Source organism: Megascapheus bottae, chromosome 3 (assembly GCF_031878675.1).
Source record: "Megascapheus bottae isolate mThoBot1 chromosome 3, mThoBot2.hap1, whole genome shotgun sequence".
NCBI classification, from domain to species: Eukaryota; Metazoa; Chordata; class Mammalia; order Rodentia; family Geomyidae; genus Megascapheus; species Megascapheus bottae.
In genome coordinates this window covers 39,677,898-39,698,788 of record NC_143511.1, presented here as the reverse complement: position 1 = coordinate 39,698,788, position 20,891 = coordinate 39,677,898, and the positions used below count along the sequence as shown (strand labels likewise).

The 20,891-nt window shown below is 37.8% G+C and overlaps 1 protein-coding gene across 26 annotated transcripts in view; it reads left to right on the top strand.

The window, feature by feature from the left end:
* Nucleotides 1-20,891, top strand: part of Ptprd (protein tyrosine phosphatase receptor type D) — a 634,177-nt gene that overhangs the window by 561,385 nt on the left and 51,901 nt on the right. For all 26 annotated transcript variants that reach the window (XM_090329963.1, XM_090329988.1, XM_090329980.1 and 23 more), the window contains one exon: nucleotides 13,498-13,673. In XM_090329963.1, the coding sequence (XP_090186089.1) occupies nucleotides 13,498-13,673 (176 nt within the window). The remainder of the gene's footprint in view (nucleotides 1-13,497; nucleotides 13,674-20,891) is intronic.

Sequence of the window (20,891 nt, the reverse complement as noted above, 5' to 3'; positions counted from 1 at the left end):
CTTGATTTGATTGGTTTGAAGTTCCACCTCTAGAACTAACTTAAGTTTGAAGATTTTAATCCGGGTGTTTTTGTAATTTTAACTCAATAAACCTAGTTGCTTTTTCACCTGATTTTTCATTGAAGCTGATAGAGGTCTTCATTCAAGGTGTCTTTATCTTTGTTTAACAAAGTAAATTTTTATCTTTCTTCTAGTTGGAATATGACAGGGGAAAAATAGTCAGGAATTATAAGTGGCCACCAGCTTGCTTAAAAATTTCTTGAAAGTGGTGACATTTGATGACAGTTTTCCTAACCATGCTTATATTTTGAGTAATGAGAAAAATAATCAGTGGAAATGAATTATGAAAAAAGGCATTTAAACTGTTCAATTATAAGGTAACCAACATAAAACACAATTATGTTTTTGACCAATTCATTTGCCATTGGGACACACTCAGTGTTTAAGAGAAAACAGTAATTACTGAACAAGAGAAGTGAAAGGAGTTATGATTGAAGATAAGTATTGCCAAATGAAGTCTGAAAGGTGATTATCTGTATATACAAAAAATATTAATACTGTTTCATCTTATAAAATCCAGTGTTGTTCAGAGGGTGAACAAACGACAAGCTAAGGAACAAGAAATCCAGTGAGCTAAGGAAACTTGACTTCTCCAAGTATTAGTTTCCTCGGTTATTACTTCTTTCATTTTTGACTTATAAGTTATTTTATATAGTAATTATATCTGTTCTTTTATTTACTCCACAAAAAGTCTAATACATAAACCATATAATTATTTGAGAAAACAAGCACAGTGAACTGACTCAGAGTAGCCCCATGTACAAATAATATATCGCATGATAGAAGCCAGCTTTTGTGACTTTTCCCTTACCCATGTCATCAACAGTATCTTTCTACTGGAAGAGTTAGTGACCATTGCTGAAGCTCATACTGTGAACCTGAAAGCCCAGTTTTAGCTTTCTCTATTCTATGGTGTAACTCACCTAGAGCAGTGGCACAATGTCAGTTGGTCAGTGATTCGAATGAGAGCCATTGCAGAGCTGAGGTCATGTCAAGTACATGCATGCTCAGCCCCTGTCATGTATCTTCTGTTTTGTATAAGCCCAGGAATATCCGATAGTGGTAGGTTATCATAACACCTTATAAGTAGCAAAAATGAATTATTGCATGATTTATTTATTTATTTTTATTTTTGCCAGTTCTGGGGCTTAAACTCAGAGCTTAAGCACTGTCCTTGCGTTTTCTCAAGGGTAGGGCTCTACCACTTGAGCCACAACACCATTTCCGACATTTTTAAATATATGGTACCTAGGAATGTAACTCAGGTCTTTGTGCATGCTAGGCAAGCACTCTACCTCTAAAACAGACTCCTGGCCTCATGCATTATTTATTTTTTTAAAAAAGCAGTCTTACTATAAAACATAATTCAATTTTTGGCTATCAATATTCTATTTATGTTACATGAGTATAATTAATATAGCATTTTAAATCATTTATATATGCATATGTATACATATTTGCCATTCCCGGGCTTGAACTCAGAGCAAGGGCACTGTCCCTGAGTTTTTGTACTCGAGGTTAATACTCTACCACTTGAACTACAGTGCCACTTCTAGCTTTTCTGAGTATTTTACTGGAAATAAGTGTCTCATGGACTTTCCTGCTCCTGCAGGCTCCATACCTCTATCCTCAGATCTCAGCTTCCTAAGTAGCTAAAGTTATAGGTATGAACCACTGGCACCCAGTTGGTAAACATTTGGGGATAGGTCTAAATAGAAAGGAAAATTAACATGCTACTATTTTCTTTCAACAAAGTAGATAAGAAGTTATATTGGACATTATTATCTGTTTATCTATAAAGTAGATGACAGCATATCATGGATTTTATGTGTATAATATTCTAATAAAGACACTCTCAAAAGCTAGTGTCATCTGAATTTATAGATGAGGAAACTGTAACATTAAAGAAATCATTTTTTTAAATAACTGGTAGTTAATAAATGGAAGACCCCCAAACACACAAACACACACACACACACACACACACACACACACACACACACACACACACACACACACATATATATTACTGGCACTCAAGGATGCTTTTTCTCCCCAGTAGAACACTGGCAGCTCCATGACTTTTGAAGTTATGACGTCTGAGTTTATGCATGTCATACCTAATTCAAAATCATTGGTGAGAGTGACTGTCTCAGAATTCTGAAACAGACATTTTTCAACACTTAGGAAACACTTATGAAACCATTGAGCTAGGGTTTTCACATTCTGGTCAAGGTTTATTTTTTCCAAATAGCTAACTGCATCTAAATGCATTTCAGGTTACTCTGATATTTCTTTAGTATCACATTTGAGAATATATTGAGAAGAATATTAAATGAGAAGTATAGGACTGGAAACTAAGTCTTAGTTTAAGCTCTTACATGGCCTTGGGCATTGTCACTTAGTGAAGCTAACAATAACCCTTTGGAACAGCTGAGTCCTTTGTGAACTGTACATTTAAAGTTGCACTCAAAATAAAGGTCACCAGGGGCTAGGAGTTTGGCCTACTGGTTAAAGTGCTTGCCTAGCATGCATGAAGACCCGGGTTCGATTCCTAGGTACCACATATAGAAAAAAGCCGGAAGTGGTGCTGAGGCTCAAGTGGTAGAGCTCTAGCCTTGAGAAAGTCCAAGGACAGTGCTCAGGCCCTGAGCTCAAGCCCAGGTCTGGCAAAAATAAATAAATAAATAAATAAATGTCACCAGCAGGCTGAATTTGCACACTCATTTCAGGGAGGGAGTGTATACCCAAGTCTTTGTACATTAATGCTCCCTTTAAGACACATCTTCATGTCTTTATTCTATTTCCCTAGACAAGAGTAATGCATATGCTCATGTGCTGTCCCACTATAATTATTGAGTGAACATAAAAGTAGTAGGAAAATAAAAATTAAATCTTGGACATTAACATGTTAACTCCTTCAGAAAATACACACACACACACACACACACACACACACACACACAAACACACACACACACACACTTTAAAGCTAGAGAGTTTATTCGAAACAGGATTATTGTTTGGTATATCCCTTATCTCACCAAAGCAGGTATAGTTTCATTTGTGACATAGAAATGACAAAAAAAGAATCCACCACAGGTGACAGTCATTCTTTAAGGTACTGTTATGCTTCTGCTTGTTAAACTGATTTTTTTTAATTCTTCAAAAATAGGGGTCTGTTCCTTAGTCTTCTGGGCTGATACAATAAATTGCCAACTTTGGGGCATGCATAAGCAACAAAAATGCATTTCTCACATGTCTGAAATCTATACAGTCTAACATCAAAGTTCCAGCAGGTTGGATACCTGGTAAAGGACTGGACTTCCACTTTCCTAAAAGGTGCCTCCTCAGACTCCATCCAGTGAGAAGCCCTGTGTCCTCTTGTGGCAGAAGTGTCAGAAATGGATTGGTTAATCCAGTCCTTCTAACTCCTTTCTAAGGAGTCCAGTCCTATCCGCAACAGTGCAGCCCCCAAATTTAAAGAATTGCTAAAGTCTCCAATATTTCAGTCTCATTGGCAATTATGTTTTAATAGATAATTTCTGGGGAACATAATCAGACCACAGTGGTCTCTGACTGACTTTTTCATAAAGGAAAAAGATATTTAAATTTGTGCAACATAATATGTCTACTTGCTCTGTTTTAAAAATATCTTCATTAAAGAATCTAGATGCTTCTAAAGAAGGATACATCTCAAGGCAATTCTTGAATCTGTAAAGGTTGTTCAAATTAGTTACCTTGCCTCAGTTTCCTCATCTGTGCAATGAATTTATTCCCAGTTTCAACTTCTGACAATTAATGGAAAGGTTAAATGATTAATGCATATGCAGCCCTTAGAGGTGTGCCTGGCAACAAGAAAAAAAAAATCTCAAAAATACTGGGAATCTTCAGATTACCATTAGTGCTAGGAATTGTAGTGATCCTCTTATCCTCAGATGGAATTTCTTTTGTACTTGATCTGTAGAAAAATTAACCATGTCAAAACAGCACATACATATTTGAAATGTTTCTTAAAGACCCTCAAATATTAGCTGAAGCATGATAAATGGAAACAAGAATGTAATAGCATTACAACATTCTACATAGAAGAATAAGTTCTTTCCCAAGGAAATTCAAAATATATCTCTTGCTGTTTGATTTGCATAATGGAGCAATTCAAAAGAATTCCAAGTGTGAATAATATAGATGATGTTAGAACAACTTGATTACTTTTGAGAGAGGAATTTAGCATCTTTAAAATGTGACATTGGCTTACAGAAAATTACCCTTCCTAAGATGAATCTAATAAATAAACAGACAGACAGACAAAACCACTGATATAGTTCTCCATAATTCACCATTTGCCACTCTACCTGGGCCTGTGGTTCTGTGGAATTTTAGCCTGTCTTTACCTACTCCACCAAATCTTGCCCAAACCATTTAAAACAGCTTGCAGTCTATGTGAACCTGTCCTTCAATTTTACTTTATTCTCATAATGTGAAAACTATCTCTTTTTTTTCTTTTAGGCTATATCTAGCAATCTGATATGTTTTCAGTAGGTCACAACAAAATAAACTAGCATAAAAAAACCCAGGAAATTAAGTTTATACAATCTATCCCACATTCTAGACTAGAATACTCGTGACTATAAACGTTCCATATGAAGATCTGACATGGAAAAAATAATTTGTCCCTATAAAGAATTTATTTGGTAGCTGCCTTCCCTTCTCATATTACCTCAGTAAAGACCTTTTATTCTTTCTGATTCTCTTCTGTTCCCAGTCACTAGTGAATAGTTTGTGGACACGTTAGTGTTTGTTTTACTAATAGCCCTCAAAATTCTGTTTAAAAGACTGAAGGAAGTTTATTAAAATATATACCCTGCTATTCAAAAATCCTATTTTTATAAACCCCATGCTATTGTTGGATGAATTGAGTTCATTTTCCTCCAGTTATTTAGGACATCAATCACAGGTTTAGGCAGATGGCACAGTTCCTTTGAGTTTCCAGTCTCCTACTTTTCAAGTTAATTGTTTACAAATGTGGCACAGTTTAATCTTTTTATTGTATAGTCATTTTTTAATACATACAAGTATCTCTCTTTTTGAGGAGCAATGAACAGACATGTTTTTATAGCTTAATTTGTCTTAAGTGACAAGCTAGATAGAATTTAGCCTCAGAAATTTGGAAAAATTTCACAGGGTCTTTGCAGTCTTCATAAAAACCAACTAATTAGAGTTGTGTGAATGGCATCTTCCTATGTTATAAAGCTGCACACATGATAACCAGAATATACTACTTCCTAGCTCCTGCTTTAACCTATAACCCAGAAAGACAAACATATTTAAGGGATGCCTGGTTGCATTTTGTTATTGTTTTTCACTCTTCAGAGTTCAAATTAGAGAGCCCAGGGGCTGTTTATTTATTTGTTATTTTGATTGATTGATTGACTGTGAGACTTGAACTGGCACTGTCCCTGAACTCTTCAGCTCAAGGCTACTGCCCTACCTCTTGAGCCACAGTTCCACTTCCTGTTTTTCTAGTGATTAACTGGAGATAAGATAGTACCCAGGCTGACTTTGTACTGCCTCAGAATCTTAGCCTTGAGTGGCTAGGATTACAGGCATGAGCCACTGTGCCTAGCTTGTGTCCATTTTCTCTCTGCTATCTTAACACAGGTATTGGCATTTTTTAATTTCAACTGTACACCTAGGCATATTAGTCTAATGAATCTACATTTCTCTAAAGCAGTGGAAAGACTTATATCACCTGTATCATGGCACTATTTGTGAGACTGTGTACACGTTGCATATGGCTGGGAAATTGTAAAAAATAAAATAAAGAATTGTATCTGCTTCATTCATGCTTCTTTTCTAAAAAAAAAAAAGTATAAAATCTAGAAAAGAAGCTTTCCAGTTTGGGAATTCCATTTCATCAGTAGAATATTTAGGAATGAGTGGGCTTATTTCATTTCTGTTTGTTACATTGATTGTAATAACCAGATCCATGTGGCATTTAGGGACTTTTAAATGTAGTCACTCATTTGACTGTCATAAAGAGTATTAGCTCAAGGGTTTTATGATGATTCTATTCACCTATTAGTGATGAAGAGACAAGTTATGTGTGTTTCTTTTAGACAGATTGTTGACTGGCATATCCATGCTTCATTCTGACTATTTCATTGCTAGATAATAGCTAGAGATTTGGTTACATAAGGCTAACTGAGCCATAATTTTGTGATATAGCTAGAAAAGCATGTTGGCTTGGCCCAAGCTCTGCTTTATTTCAGATCAAATATCTCTGCGATTAGAAAAGACGTCTTCCTACCAGAGATGCTGTTCATTCTCCAAGCAATATAGCTAATCTTGATGTGTATTCAAAGATATTTCAACCCTCTACTTTTCCTCATGCTCTCTGAGCACAGCCACCTAGTAGTAGAGTGGTGTAAAAAGTTACACCAGAGGACATAGAACAATGAGAAGGTTTGGTTATGTTCAAAAGAGCTTTGGATGTTAAGACTATTAGCTCACTGTGGTGACGAGATTGCTGTGTTGTCTGTAGAAATGAGCAGGGTGATTTGCTGAATTGCGGTTACAACAGAGGATGCTATAATACTGTGTCTTTGCAAGAAACACATGCCTTCCCTGATGTGTTCCATCTGATGTGCTGCATTTTGCCAATCCTGAGCAAGCAGTGGGTACCTGTTGTGTACAAAGGAAAGAGAAAGAAGGAAATTGTCTTTTGGCATTAAATAAATTCAGCTGTGAATGATCATTGACTTTTGTTTCACTCGTGTCTGGTTTAGCTAGTGTCTGCAAAGTAAACATTTTGCTGTGTTGCAGGTTTTGAAAATTGCAATTCAGGTCTTAACCAGCAATTCATGTTTGAGATTTTTGCTTGCTTGCTTATGTGTTAGAATTGAGGAAAGCTTACAATTTACAAAGTAAGAGGAAATTTGTGTAGGTATTGGGTTGATTTTAGGTATTTGGCTTAGTATCATGGTTGTATTTGGTCTGAATTGTATTATAGGAAATTAGCTGGTATACCCAGCCTTTACTTCATCAACAATTTATAGAACTTAAAGGAAATGACTTCACATGTGTTTTGGAGCCAAACTGTGAGATGGAACTGGTCAAAGCGCTGGACACATAGGGTTGCTTCCTGTGCTAGCATTCTGCCTTCCACCCTTGGCTGTCTCAAACTCATCCTCATTCCCTAAGCGCTGGGGAGAGATCTGCTTTCCATGAACAGATTTCCTAATAGCTTCTTACCATCAGTTCTTCTTGTTTATAATCCTACCAGCTTCAAATCAAGATTTGAAGTATCAATCTGCCCTCAAAATCCCATCTCAGCACATTAGTCATAGAAGCAAGAGGAAGCAATTTGTAAGAACACCAGAATGTGTTCCTAATCAGAGAGACAGAAAACCTCTCTATTTATTTTTAAGTAACTATAGAAATTTCCAAATCCAAGAAGGTTAAAAAAATACCATGCAGTGACATTTTAGGACTCAAAAAAGAGTTAACTCAATCTGTTGAGCAGATAAACAATCACAGCTTTGGAGACATGGAATGGGCAAATGTCGAAAAGCAAACTATCTGCAACGCTGGACAGGCTCTGTTCTTCCCAGACTTTACAACTCACACATAATTTTCCATACATACATGCTGTAATGCCAAATGTGAAATTTTCTCTTGAGATAACTTCATTTTGTATTGACAGAGTCATTTATGTATTACTTGGGGTACAGGATTTAATATAGACTTTCTATTATTACAAAGACCAAGGAAATCTTTAGAGGTCAGTTGAGTGTTCTTATTGTTATTTCTGCTTTGTATAAGAAAGCCTCAGCCTAGCCTTCCTCAAATCAGTAGAAGAAAAAAAATACCTTACATATAATGTTGCCATGTTAGAGTATTCCTTGACCTTGTGCCATGTGTTCAAGATTTTAAACGTTCCTCGATAATTAATTATTCATCACAAACATTCGTTCAAATAGAGTAATTTCATCTTTTAGGATTTCCTCTCTTACTGTCATCTATGCACCCCCAGAAAGCAATGTTTGGAAGCTCTGTATACTGTAGTCAAATTTAGATGAGGACAATGAATGCTGTCCTTGAATCTGAACCCACAGTAACTTCCCAAACCCTTGCAGACCAGTAAGAGAGTCCAAAGTCCATTCTAAGGCTTATTATTCTGCTGAGAAAAGTCTGACTAGTCATTTATAGTAGTAAATGTATGATATAACCTGCTATACCTGAAGAACTGAGGAAGCTCTGCCAATAATTCACTGTATCACAACCTCTCTCTCTCTCTCTCTCTCTCTCTCTCTCTCTCTCTCTCTCTCTCTCTCTCTCTCTCTCTCTCTCTCTCTCTCTCTCTCTCTCTCTCTTTCGGCTTGCATTTACTAATTGCAGACTTAACTGAAAACACAGACTTAGTCCTGAACATGAAGTAATCTTTTTCAGCGTCTCAAATAAGTATAGTTCCCTACATGATAACACAAGCTGAAGCACAGGATGAAACACGTTAGTGTAATGTACAGTTGGAGTCTAGATCAGGATTGCTGGGTGTAAGATTTCAATAAGAACCAACTATTTTGGGTGTTGGAACTGTTTCCATGGCTGTTATTAACTGGAGAATATCCATGAAACAACACATGGGAAGTCATGAAAACCTCATTTTTACAACTGTAGTAAATTGGGAAAGAGCAGCTTTTTTTCCTGAACGGTAATAAGAATAATTGACTTCAAAACACAATTCTTATCTCTCATCTCTTTTGCTGTCCCTTGGTTATCTCATATTGTTACAGTATCTCATTTTGTTACCTGATATATCAGATATATTTGTATTTGGTTATTTGAAATTGTATAGGGAACGGGGGAATACAAGATGAGGGGTGGGGGTGGGGGGAGGGAAATGGAGACCAAGACATGAGAAAGGGTATCAATGGAATTAATGCACCGTCTATCTGGCAAATATCATGTAACCCTTCTATTAATTACAATAAAAAATATATGGAAAAAAACCACAATTCTAACAGCAAGGCCAGTGTCCTAAGATTATGCCAGTTGCTAACATATGCCAGGTACCTGCATCTTTATCACATTCCTATTGTTTTAATAACATCTTTCTCCCAAATTGAAAGAGAAACTAAACAACAACAAAACTTAACCCAATCACTGTTACTGGGGAACTGAAATAAGGTCTCTTCAGCTCTCAGAAATTTAAAACAAAAATAAATTAACTTATCCCAACTTATATATTCTTTGATCCTAAATTTTTTGTCAGATTTCCATCATCAGACTCTCAGTGCAATATAATTACTTCTCACCCAGTTTTAATGTTACTTTAATAAATGCAAGCCACTGTTTGGATAAAGCAGGGAAGTGAATATTAAATAAATGTGCATTACATCGATAAGGTTACTCACAAAACTAATGTGATTTTGTTATGTAGTCTCCTAACCATGAAATTATAATGAATTCCTGAAGAAGCATTTCTTCATAACATTCAAGTATTCGGGAAACCAGCATATTGTGTATTTTCACAGGATTGATTAACAAACTTTTCTAACTATATCACATGGCAAACTGGGGTCTCATCTATTTGCCATTTAACTTTAGCATCTAATCTGGGATTGATTTTTTTTGGACAGACAAGCCATCACCCTTTCTATATTTTTCTCACTCATCCTTCCTTCGAGCTAGTTACATGAAGTTACAGGAGATAGAATTCAGGTTATCTTAGAACTTCTGTAGAACATAGCATCTCTCAACATATCCACATTATTAAAGGCTGAGGGAAGTTGCTAAGGATTGTGAGAGAGTTGCCTGAACTGTCCTGCCCCAATGGTAAAGAAGCTGACTACAGGGAGATTTCCACTGTGGGTACAGGTAAAACCCAAAATCCACAGACAAGTGTCTAAATAGAAGCAAAACCTCAACATTTATGTTATTATTCTCAGGATGTGAACATTAGTCTAGAAATTATCCCCTGTGGGTATTAAATTCCTGTTTTCAATTTTCTTTCCTTCAGTATATCAAGGCCTAAATTCTTTTTTTTTCAAGGCCTAAATTCTTAAAGCATTTGATGATGTGGTACTTTTCCCCAAGTATCTAGTAGTCTCAAGGCAGAATTTTTGTCCTTATAAGCTTAGGAAATGCAACTATTTTTTTCAGTAACAATTCATCTCATTCCTTAATTTTTTCATATATTTTTTATTGTAATTAATAGAAGGGTTACATGATATTTGCCAGATAGATGGTGCATTAATTCCCATTCATTGATACCCTTTCACATGTCTTGGTCCCCATTTCCCTCCCCCCCACCCCCACCCCTCATCTTGTTTTCCCCCGTTCCCTATCCAATTTCAAATAACCAAATACAAATATATCTGATATATCAGGTAACAAAGTGAGATACTGTAACAATATGAGATACATAAGCCATATAATGAATGATTGTTGTTCTTAAGGTACTATATTATCTCTCATCTCTTTTGCTGTCCCTTGGTTATCTCATATTGTTACAGTATCTCACTTTGTTACCTAATTTTTTTTTACATTCAAACTTGAATAGTAGTATATCTAAAAATTCAATTCATTACACAACGCCTATTTTTAAAAATACATAAAATGGATTGGATGGCTCTAATTTTGTTCCCTTAAAATCAGTTCATCATATGAAGACCCAGGTTCGATTCCTCAGTACCACATACATTGAAAAAAGCCGGAAGTGGTGCTGAGGCTCAAGTGGTAGAGCTCTAGCCTTGAGAAAGTCCAAGGACAGTGCTCAGGCCCTGAGCTCAAGCCCAGGACTGGCAAAAAAAAAATCAGTTCATCACTTCCATGTCCCCAAATGCATTATGCAGACAAATTGGTTACTTGGTAAGGAATAAAATGGCATTGTGTCCTTTGGATGCATTAAAAAAAAAAAACTCACTCAGATTTCTCCATTCTGACTATCTTAGACAAAGTTCTCTATGTAACTGCCGCTGAAAACCTTTTTTTAAAATTTAATGTTGTTAGCTGCTAAACTAAAATTTTGAAAGTGGGCTTTCCCCTTGTTTTAAAATAAGATCATTCTTGACACAGAATCAAATCCCAGGGACATGTGAGACCTGTGCAGTTCCTAGGAGCTGCATCCAGAGGGATTTTATTTAAACTGTCCTTTGAGTCCATGATAATTTGGTGTCTGGAGGAACAAGATCTTTATCAGCAAAGGGCTGCCAGAAGCCCAACTGCTTCTTGAGTAGCTGTATTACTTGACTAATGTTACAAGCCACTGTGCCTTTCAGTTTCTGCTTAGAAGGCTTTTCAGCTAATGTTGGTGGCATTCTGTGTCCATGTGTGCATCTCCAAGCGTGGTAGTTCCATCTGACTTCCATTACTCTTCTTGAGAAGATCAGTTTTGTAACTGGAATCAGAAAAGCACTGAAAGTCATTGTAAGTGGCAATCAGTGAAATATAACAAGCTTAGCTTGGGAACATATGTTTCATTATGGAGGGAAAATACCTTCCTCTAACTCTAGAACACATAGTTTCCCAGAGCTAGACAAGATCATGGAAAGGGCCTGGTGCTTCCATCCACAAAAGTCTGCTAGTCCTTACAAAGTAGTTGTTTCCTCTTTAGACACAGGTAATTCATCACCATCTGAAGAAATCTAACTCTTTTTTTTATTCTGATCATTTGAATACCTCTTTGAATTAGAAATAAAATTCCTCTCTCTGCAGTTAAATTCTTCACAATTGAAGTGATGAATCTTTACATAGTAAATTTAAACCCCTTCAGATACACTAAGGACAGCTCTCATCCCCAACTTCTAATCTTCCTTTGTTACTTTTATATGTAACAGCTTTGATTTCCTTAATCGCTCTGTCACTCTTCCCTAAAAGAAGCTCAATTTGCTTATCTATCTTTTAAAGAAATTAAGCTAAAGGAAAATTAAACTCTAAATCTGAACTAAGGCTCTCCTATTTACTAAATGTTGGGAAGTTATTCCTTTTGTCAGGAGAATTAGCAAGCGTTAATAAAAGATATGTCAAAACAGACAATAAGCAAGATAAGCACTAATAAACGATATTATTACAGCCCATAAAAGTACTGTAAAGGGCTGCCTAGAAATCCCACATGCTCAGGATAGATGTGGCTATTTGATGGTTTGAAGGAGTGTGTTCAGGAATGCAAGTGGTTCTAACTAGAATAACCATGTTTTCTAATGAAAGCAGGTCAGTCTCTATAAGATAGAAGTCAGAATTGGTCAAGAGAAATACTGAGACTTGTAAGCTCAATACTGCTGAGAGTTTGGATTTTTTTGAAGTGTAACAAAAAGCCATTATTAGGTTTAAAGAAAGGAAGTGACAGTCACCGAAATGGACTGGGACAGCAGGCTACAGAGAACAAAATAGAAGTGAGAGAGTGGGTAGGAAACAATTTCCATAATCCAGAGAGAGGTCCATAGACTCCATACAACCATCCCATAGGGTTCTAGTGAGGAGCAATACTCTCCCGCAGGTGAGACACAGATGGCGCTAGCAGACAATTTCTAGGATTAAACCCAGCGTCCCTAGTTTAGGCAACTGAACTCAAAGATTTTTTTTCTACCTCTTTGCCTATTCTTTCTTTTGTGAAGGGATGACCATGACAAGACTTTCACATGGATGTTTTGTGATGAATAAATGAGTTTATATGTGAGATATCTGATAGCTAAATCTTCATTTAATTATCAAAAAAAGTTGGGCCGGGAGTTTGGCCCAGTGGTAGAGTGCTTGCCTAGCATGCACCAAGACCCGAGTTCGATTCCTTGGCACCATATACATAGAAAAAAGCCAGAAATGGTGCTGAGGCCCAAGTGGTAGAGCTCTACTCTTGAGAAAGCCCAACGACAGTGCTCAGGCCCTGAGCTCAAGCCCAGGACTGGCAAAAAAAAAAAAAAAAAAAAAGTCCAAGGACAGTGCTCATGCCCTGAGTTCAAGCCCCACGTCTGGCAAAAAAAAAAAAATTATAAGAATGTCATACTCCATTTTGTATTACATTTTCAGACAGGCATTCCTTTATTTGCTTTTGGTCTAGAAATGGGCAAGACCATGAGTGAGGAATATGACCAGAATTATTGCTTCACAATGTTTTCCACATGGAACAGGGAAAACAAGAGTCCTCACTAGAGAAAAACATGCTATAAACCATCTGTTTTATTTTTTTTTCTTTTATAATCTACCTTATCGTATTATAAACACTTGGCATTTTGAATGCAGCATTTTTTTTAACAAGATGATCCTGGTGGGACCTATTCTTAATCTTGCTTAAACTCCAAACCTCAATATATTGTGACTCATGTGAATGTGACTCCAAATCCCACAAGAGTGAGAAATAATATCATAACATTGGCATTAGCCCAGCTGTTCGTTCTTGTGTTATGTCCACCTCACTCAATAACACTCCTTGTTTTTCAGGTATCCCAGGAAGTGACTACGTGAATGCCAACTACATAGATGGCTACAGGAAACAAAATGCCTATATTGCAACCCAGGGATCTCTTCCTGAAACATTTGGAGACTTCTGGAGAATGATATGGGAGCAACGGAGTGCCACAATTGTCATGATGACCAAATTAGAAGAAAGATCCAGGGTAAGAATAAGTTCCCCTCCCTTCAAATATCTTTCTGTATAGTTTTTTGTGATGTCTGTTGTATTCTTTTCAGAATGTCACTGGTCTCTAAAGGTAAATTTTATTTGATCTACACTAGTTGTGAACAGACAGCAATAATTCTGATCAAACCATTATTTGATATACTTCTGAGAGGGCTCAGTGTGGTGATGACATGTGCCTATAAGATACCAGTGGATGCCTGTGGGTTCCTCTCAGCTACTAAGAGGACAGAGATAGGATTACAGTTCAAGACCAGCCTGGGAAAAAAGTTAGCAGGATCCTATTTCAACCACCACACTTATTCATATGTACAATAAGGTAAGGTAGAGGTTAAGAGGATTGTGATCTAAAGTTGTTCCTAGGCAAAAAATGAAAAATCTGCCAGGCGCTGTGTCTCATTCCTTAATCCTAGGTGGTAGCCCACTTTCAGCTCAAGGCTACCGCTCTTCATGTGGGCCAGGGCATTGTCCCTGAGCTCTTCAGCTCAAGGCTACCGCCCCTACCCTTGAGCCAAGCCCCACTTCCTGTTTTCTAGAGGTTAGCTGGAGATAAGAGTCTCAAATCCTTTTGTGCCCTGGCTGGCTTCGAACCTTGATCCCAGCCTTCTGAGTAGCTAGTACTACAGGCATGAGCCTCCTTGCCAGGCTAAGCTCAATTTTCATTAGTTCCTCTTGGCCCAAGTGTGTATGTGAGGAAATGCAAAGGCTATTCGGAGGCCTTATAAAGGAAAAGCTAACATATGGCAAAATATTAAAAGGCCACATGAGCTCCTATACAGGTGGGAAATGAAATGGTGTGGCATGCAGCTAGTTTAGTAAATAAATGAAAATTTTCACATACGTGAATTCTGTAACAACGATAAAACATTGTCTAACATGAACTTACGAGACAATATTGATGACTTTGAAGGCAAAACTTTGTTTCACACCTTGTGTATAAACCTCATTTATAGGGTACAAATAGATCCATCATTGATTTGTATTCAGTGTAACCCCTGTGTACCAAGGATTTTCTTGCACTAAAATCCCAGACCTCAGTGATCCTTGGATACAACAGGGAGTAATTATAGAAATGTCTAACACATAGTCAGTGTATTGATATTTCCCTTAAACCCTGTGAGCTAAATGTGACCATGATCCTCACTTTGTGTATGTACATTAAAACCCAGAAAGTTGTTGAAGGTCATTTGAGGTCATTCAGCTTACCAAGGTCAGAGATAGGAATTGAAGACAGACAGTCTGGCTCCAGAACACAGGTGCTTTCTTAGCGGGCCACACTGCCTGCTAATACTCTTGTGAAGCAGAGACAGCTGAACTATTATATTACGGCATGTATGTAAATCCAACCTACCCAGTCTGCTCTGCTTAAAGATACCAGCTGGTAACAAGCAGTCATTTGCAAAAGCTGTTTTCAGTAAAACACACATTTTATCTTGACACTGCAGGCCTTCATTAAACTGCACAGAAACTTGTTTTTTGAAATAACCAAATGAAATCCTGCCCCCTTTCTCCCTAATTGCTTCTAATAATAAAGTTAGTTCTAACTGGCCCCACTGCCTCCGTGACATCTGATGGTAATGAACAGTTCTTGGCACAGGCATTGTGACTTAAATACCTGCAGTTTATCTTTCAGTTGCAGGCTACCTTGCCCACCCGCCCCCACCCATTCCTTCTCAGACAGAACTTATTTGGAAGTTACTAAATGAACCTTTGTTTGCTTCCTTCATTAATTACTCCTTGCTCTCTCAAGTTCGCTTTCTCCTTGGTTAAATGGCCTAAGGAGACCAATTAAAATGCTGTCTTGTGATTTTTATTCGGTGGTGGTTCTGCCTGGTATCCAAACTTGTGATGACCTGTATCAGCCAATAGGCAGATGGAGAAACTTTAGTCATTGTCAGTCTGACAGTACAAATAAATCCTGACCCTAACCCCAAAGTCCTTTTTGTTCCCTGTTCTTGGTAAGAATGTCCACGTGTCATGGGCAGTTTGAACAAAGCATTGATGTCTCAGATGATCTCATCTGTTTTTCTGTCATCCTCCCTTTTATCCACTTTCTTACTTCACCCTTTTCCTTGTCCAGTTGCTTTTTTAACCAGAATAGCAAAAAGAAAGGAGGAAAGCATTTCTGGATTCTCAGACAAGAACTTGCATTGAATTTCACTATAAAAAAAAAAACATGTGTCATAAATAGTGGTTAGTTGTTACTGAAATCTATAGCTCCATACTTCAGGAATGTTGTGGGTTCTGTGGGCTGACCTGAAAATTCAAGTGAATTCTCAGTTCCCAGCTGCTAACTTCAAAGCAGACATCTGAACTAGCCCGGCTCCATTGAGGAGCTGCCTGGATCCCCCTTGTAAAGGAAGGTGGTCCCTGCAGTTTCAATAGATTGTCTCCTCAAGGGATAATGCCTGAATACTCATTACTTATACTAAGGATCTGGTCTTCAAAATAGTATTCATTACCTGGTATATAAAAGAGTGTGTGTATGTGTTTGAATGTGTGTGCCAACACTTGTGTGAATTAGAAGTATATTAGAAAACCTGTTGACTGGAATTTAAGATGAGAAATAGAGACAGAAAGGAATGGGAAAATAATGTGAGATTAATAGCATCACAGGACTGCATAAAGATACCACAACTGAGAAAATCACAGTCAAGAACACACACAGCTCTAAGTAGAAGTAATTTGCAATCACGTCTTCACTCAGACCTCAGTTTTATTCTGCCTACCTAGATAAATGGCAGTAAGCACATAAACTTGACCCTTCAAAATCTTTTTCTTCCTTTTTTGGGTGACCTACATGGGTTAGTGTGGGTATTGACTGAGATAAGAAATGGGGCAAGGTCTCAAATATTGTTTTGTTAACAACTTATTGGCTAATTTACAACTTCATTGTCCCCTAAAATTGGCCTCAAAACAATTGTAGTTTTGTTCCCAAGTGAGCTAAATTTGTTTCCCTGTAGATTCCATTCCCAAATCCCAAGCAACTTCACAGAGCCACTGCATGTGATAAATTCTGCCCACTGTTCTGAGTGCAACATATTCATGAAGTTTGGTCAAGAAGAAAGTGGATCTCAGGCCAGAGTTCTTTTGTACTAACTTCTCTCTAGGACACAGTTTCCAGAATACAGAACCTGGCACAGAGAACCTATTAATCCATCCACATATACATCACCATAGGAAATTCTGGCTGCTACTTCTGTCTTGGACCAATACAATAAGAAAATCATGGGCAATAACCAATTTGGGTGACACATAGTGATAATTGTCACTAAGGAATTCTTCCCTTCACAGTAGCTTCTGTTTCTAGCTTACTGTTTTGTCCAGCCTTCTTAACTCTCTCATTGGGGTCTGAGCTTTAAAATGTGTCTGTAACCTCCTCTGTCTTCAGTCAGGTCACTGAACCAAAAGCCTGTTGAGTTCAAGAGAAGAGCAGGTAATACAAATTCCAGAGGCCTTTTCCTAAAGAACTTTAAGTTCTTCATATTTGATTGGGGAAAAAAAAAGCCTTTACTAGTGTGAAAAGTGGCTTCAGGCTCACTTTGGTCACTTCAAAATTTTTCTTTGATTTTTTTTCCTCAATAGTGACCTTGAAAGAATACTCTGCCTAGAATAATTGCATTCATAAATTGCTTTGTTAAATGCAGCTCCTTTGTAAAACGACTTAAAGATAATAAAAAAAGAATTGAAAATAAATAACTGAAACTGGCTTTGCATATTAAAAAAAGAATAGTTGAGAGTATTTGCAGGGTGTGTATATTCAGTTATCAAACCTGGAAAGAAAGCTAGAAGTTGAGTATTTTATATAAGCCTCATTAGAATATAAAAAGAACATAAAAAATGATCCTTGCTGGAGATTTTAAAAGTAAAGTGTGATTGCTGCCTGAAACACATAGATCACTGAAAAGCCATTGTAGAATGTGATATAAGATTCTGTTAGTGGTTTTTTCCAGAGTTTCCATATGAATTGCCAAATCCTCTCAAGTTTTGCCTCATTCATTGATTTTCTGGCAAGTCATTCCTGCCCCCTAGAATGTGGTCTCTAATTGTTTCCATGTTTCATAACATGCCAATAAGCTCATGGATTGGTCTAAGCAACCACATAGAGGGAAGGAAAATGTTTGGAAAAAATGAAACACTGGGAGGAGACCAAAATGAAATGTATGCCGCTGGGATTTCCACCCCAAGGATGTTATTTGTGGGTGACTTAAGTAAATGGTTGGCAGCCTTTCTTCAAGAATTACAGTCTCTGAGGTGATTCCTGGCCCAGGAAGTGCCATGAGTTAGAGGGTGGTTGTCCACCTGTATCCTTTCCTCTCATCTTTCTACTCTTCCTGTTTCTCTTCAACTGTGAATTGCGCTTGAGATATATAATACACAGGGAATGTAAAAGCCTGCTGTTTGGCAAATGCTGTGCCACATGCTGAAATAGTTGTGCCAAGGTTTGAGGTTGTCTGTCTTACACAATCTTCAGCCTGCCTTCATTCACAGTGCTGATAAGTGAAAATGTTGCTGGCTATACTTTCAATGCTTAAAGTGGGAATTGATAGGTTTTAGCTGTGAATGGGACTAGAATTAGTGCTGTAAATGTTGGTAATGAGGCCAGATATTTTGACACCCAACAAAAGGGACATGATTTTCATTGATGTGTGTGTGTGTGTGTGTGTGTGTGTGTGTGTGTGTGTGTGTGTGTGTATTGCTATTAAGGCTTAAACTTAGGACCTCCTGCTCCTGCTGCTCCTGCTGCTCCTTCTTAGTTTTTGTTTGTTTTGTTTAATATCGGCTGGTGCTCAAACACTTGAGCCACCCATCCATTTCCAGCTTCGTGGATGGGATAGCTTCAATTTATAACCCTCAGATCTCTGCTTCCTAGGAAAAGGAAGCACCTACCAGTCTTGTTGGTTTGTTCCAGAAATCAGAAATGTAAGGCTAAGACGGATGCAGTGGCTCACTCCTGTAATCCTACTATTCAAAAAGCTGAGATCTCAGGATCAAGATTCAAAGCCAGCCCAGGCACAAAAGGACCTGAGACTCTTATCTCCAATTAACCTCTAGAAAACTAGAAAACTGGAAGTGGGGCTTGGTTCAAGGGTAGGACGGTAACCTTGAGTTGAAGAGCTCAGGGACAAAACCCAGGCCCAGGTGTAGGGTAGTAGCCTTGAGCTGAAGTGCTCAGGGACAGTGCCCAGGCTGAATTCAAACCCCTTGACACATGAAAAAGAAAGAAAGAAGGAAAGAAGAAAGGAAGGAAGGAAGGAAGGAAGGAAGGAAGGAAGGAAGGAAGGAAGGAAGGAAAGAAAGAAAGAAAGAAAGAAAGAAAGAAAGAAAGAAAGAAAGAAAGAAAGAAAGAGAAAGAAAGATGTAAGGCTAGACGTAAGTAGTTTTATAGGTGATTTTTAAATTATCTTAATTGCATCATGTGCCATCTAGAGCAGCTCAAATATTTTCTGTATCATAACCTGCTTGTTTCTTATGTCCGAAAGAAGGAAATCCCTGTCTAGAGAATGGAAGTTATTTTCATAGCAAATCTAAGAAGACTGAGGTAGTGAAACTTGTCTCTGTTGATAGTTTACCAAAGTCAAATACCAAACTTTGACCTTTGGCCAGCTGAATCCTTCCTTCCTACCTAATGACCACATAATTTCCTGTCCTGGAATATCATCTTTACAAACTTCCCCCCCAAAACGTCAGAGTGAGATGGACTCTCGTTTACATTTTGTTCTGTGGCTAAGAGGGCAGTTGTAAGTAAGAACCAGAAAATAAAAGATTCTGGACAAACATTTCTTTTTTCTAAAGGTCCTTTTGAGTTAAAATCTGAAAGAATCACGTTGAAGATTATAAATGGCAGTGTTATTGTTTCCATTGTTACCAGCTTTTGGAAAGCCCAGCCTTGGCCACTGGCAGACCAATTCTTGGCCTCTCTAGTTTGCTAAGGTTCGGTAAGTTTAATGGAGAGCAAATGCCTTCCAAATGCCAGGTCTGTGTCCTTTTTCCAAATAGAACTAAAGCGCCAAAGGCCTTGAACATTTAATTTCTCCAACTGCAGCCTACAGGCCTGCCTATCTAGGGAAACAGAAACTCCTTTTTTTTTTTTTTCCTTGAGCAACTTTTAGGAACGTCGGCACAAACATTGCCTTTGGTGGCTGCATGATGTATAGGGTTGTTTTGAAAGTGGTGGATCCTTAACTTAAATAGAGCACTGGCTACAAAAAGAAGGATGCTCATGTTGGCAACCTAAAGGATGTGTGGGCCCTTATCTAGCAAGTCCCATGCTCTTGGTTTTTTCTCTGGTCAGCAGACACAGTGTCAGATAAAAAAGAAAGAATCCCACCAGATTTGTCCTGCCTATAGGGACTCCTCAATTCTTCCACATTCCCACCTCTGAATTCTCCTCACATCATCTCTTTGCTCATGTATTTGACTAAGAAGGGCACCTATGCTAAAACATTTATGCTAAGGCTGGGTTAAAATGTCTGATGCCTCATACAATCCCCTTTCCCCTGTTGTATCCCACGATCCAGCAGGTTACCTCTGTGGGATTTGTGTATGGGTGTATTGATGTGTGTGTCCCATTACTGGGGCTTAGGCACTGTCCTTTAGCTTTTAAGATCTTTGTCTTTGAGCCACAGCTTCACTTCTGACTTTTTTTACTGGTTAACTCAACTTTTACTGGTTAACAGATTTTCTTACCCAGTTTGGTTTTGAATTTCAATCCTCATCTCTCAGCCTCCCGAGTAAATATAATTATAGCCATAAGAGCCACTAATCTCTGGCATCTCTACTGTTTTTAAAAGCACCTATTAGCCTGCGCTATCCAATGACACAGTGTACCTTTTTTGTTAGTCAGCAAAATTCCAAGGAAGGTTGACTTACATTAATTAGTTATTACAAAGTTTGAATGCATCTGTCTTATTGTCTTTGAATCAAAACACTAAGTTACTTAATGATGCTGGTTGAATAATGAGGATGCTGGAATGTGTCTGAATGAAAGCCATTGGGTCAACCAAGACAGAAGTAGAGAGAGCCATGGGCATATATTTGGGGCACTCACCCACCCCACAGAAGTGACTGAGTATGTGAATGATAGTTAAGAGCCCAAACTTTAGAAGAACTGATATGTGACTCTTATAAGGCTATTTCATGTAACTACCCATTGGTTAATAGCAAAGTGCCACCAACATTGGAAACATGATGATGA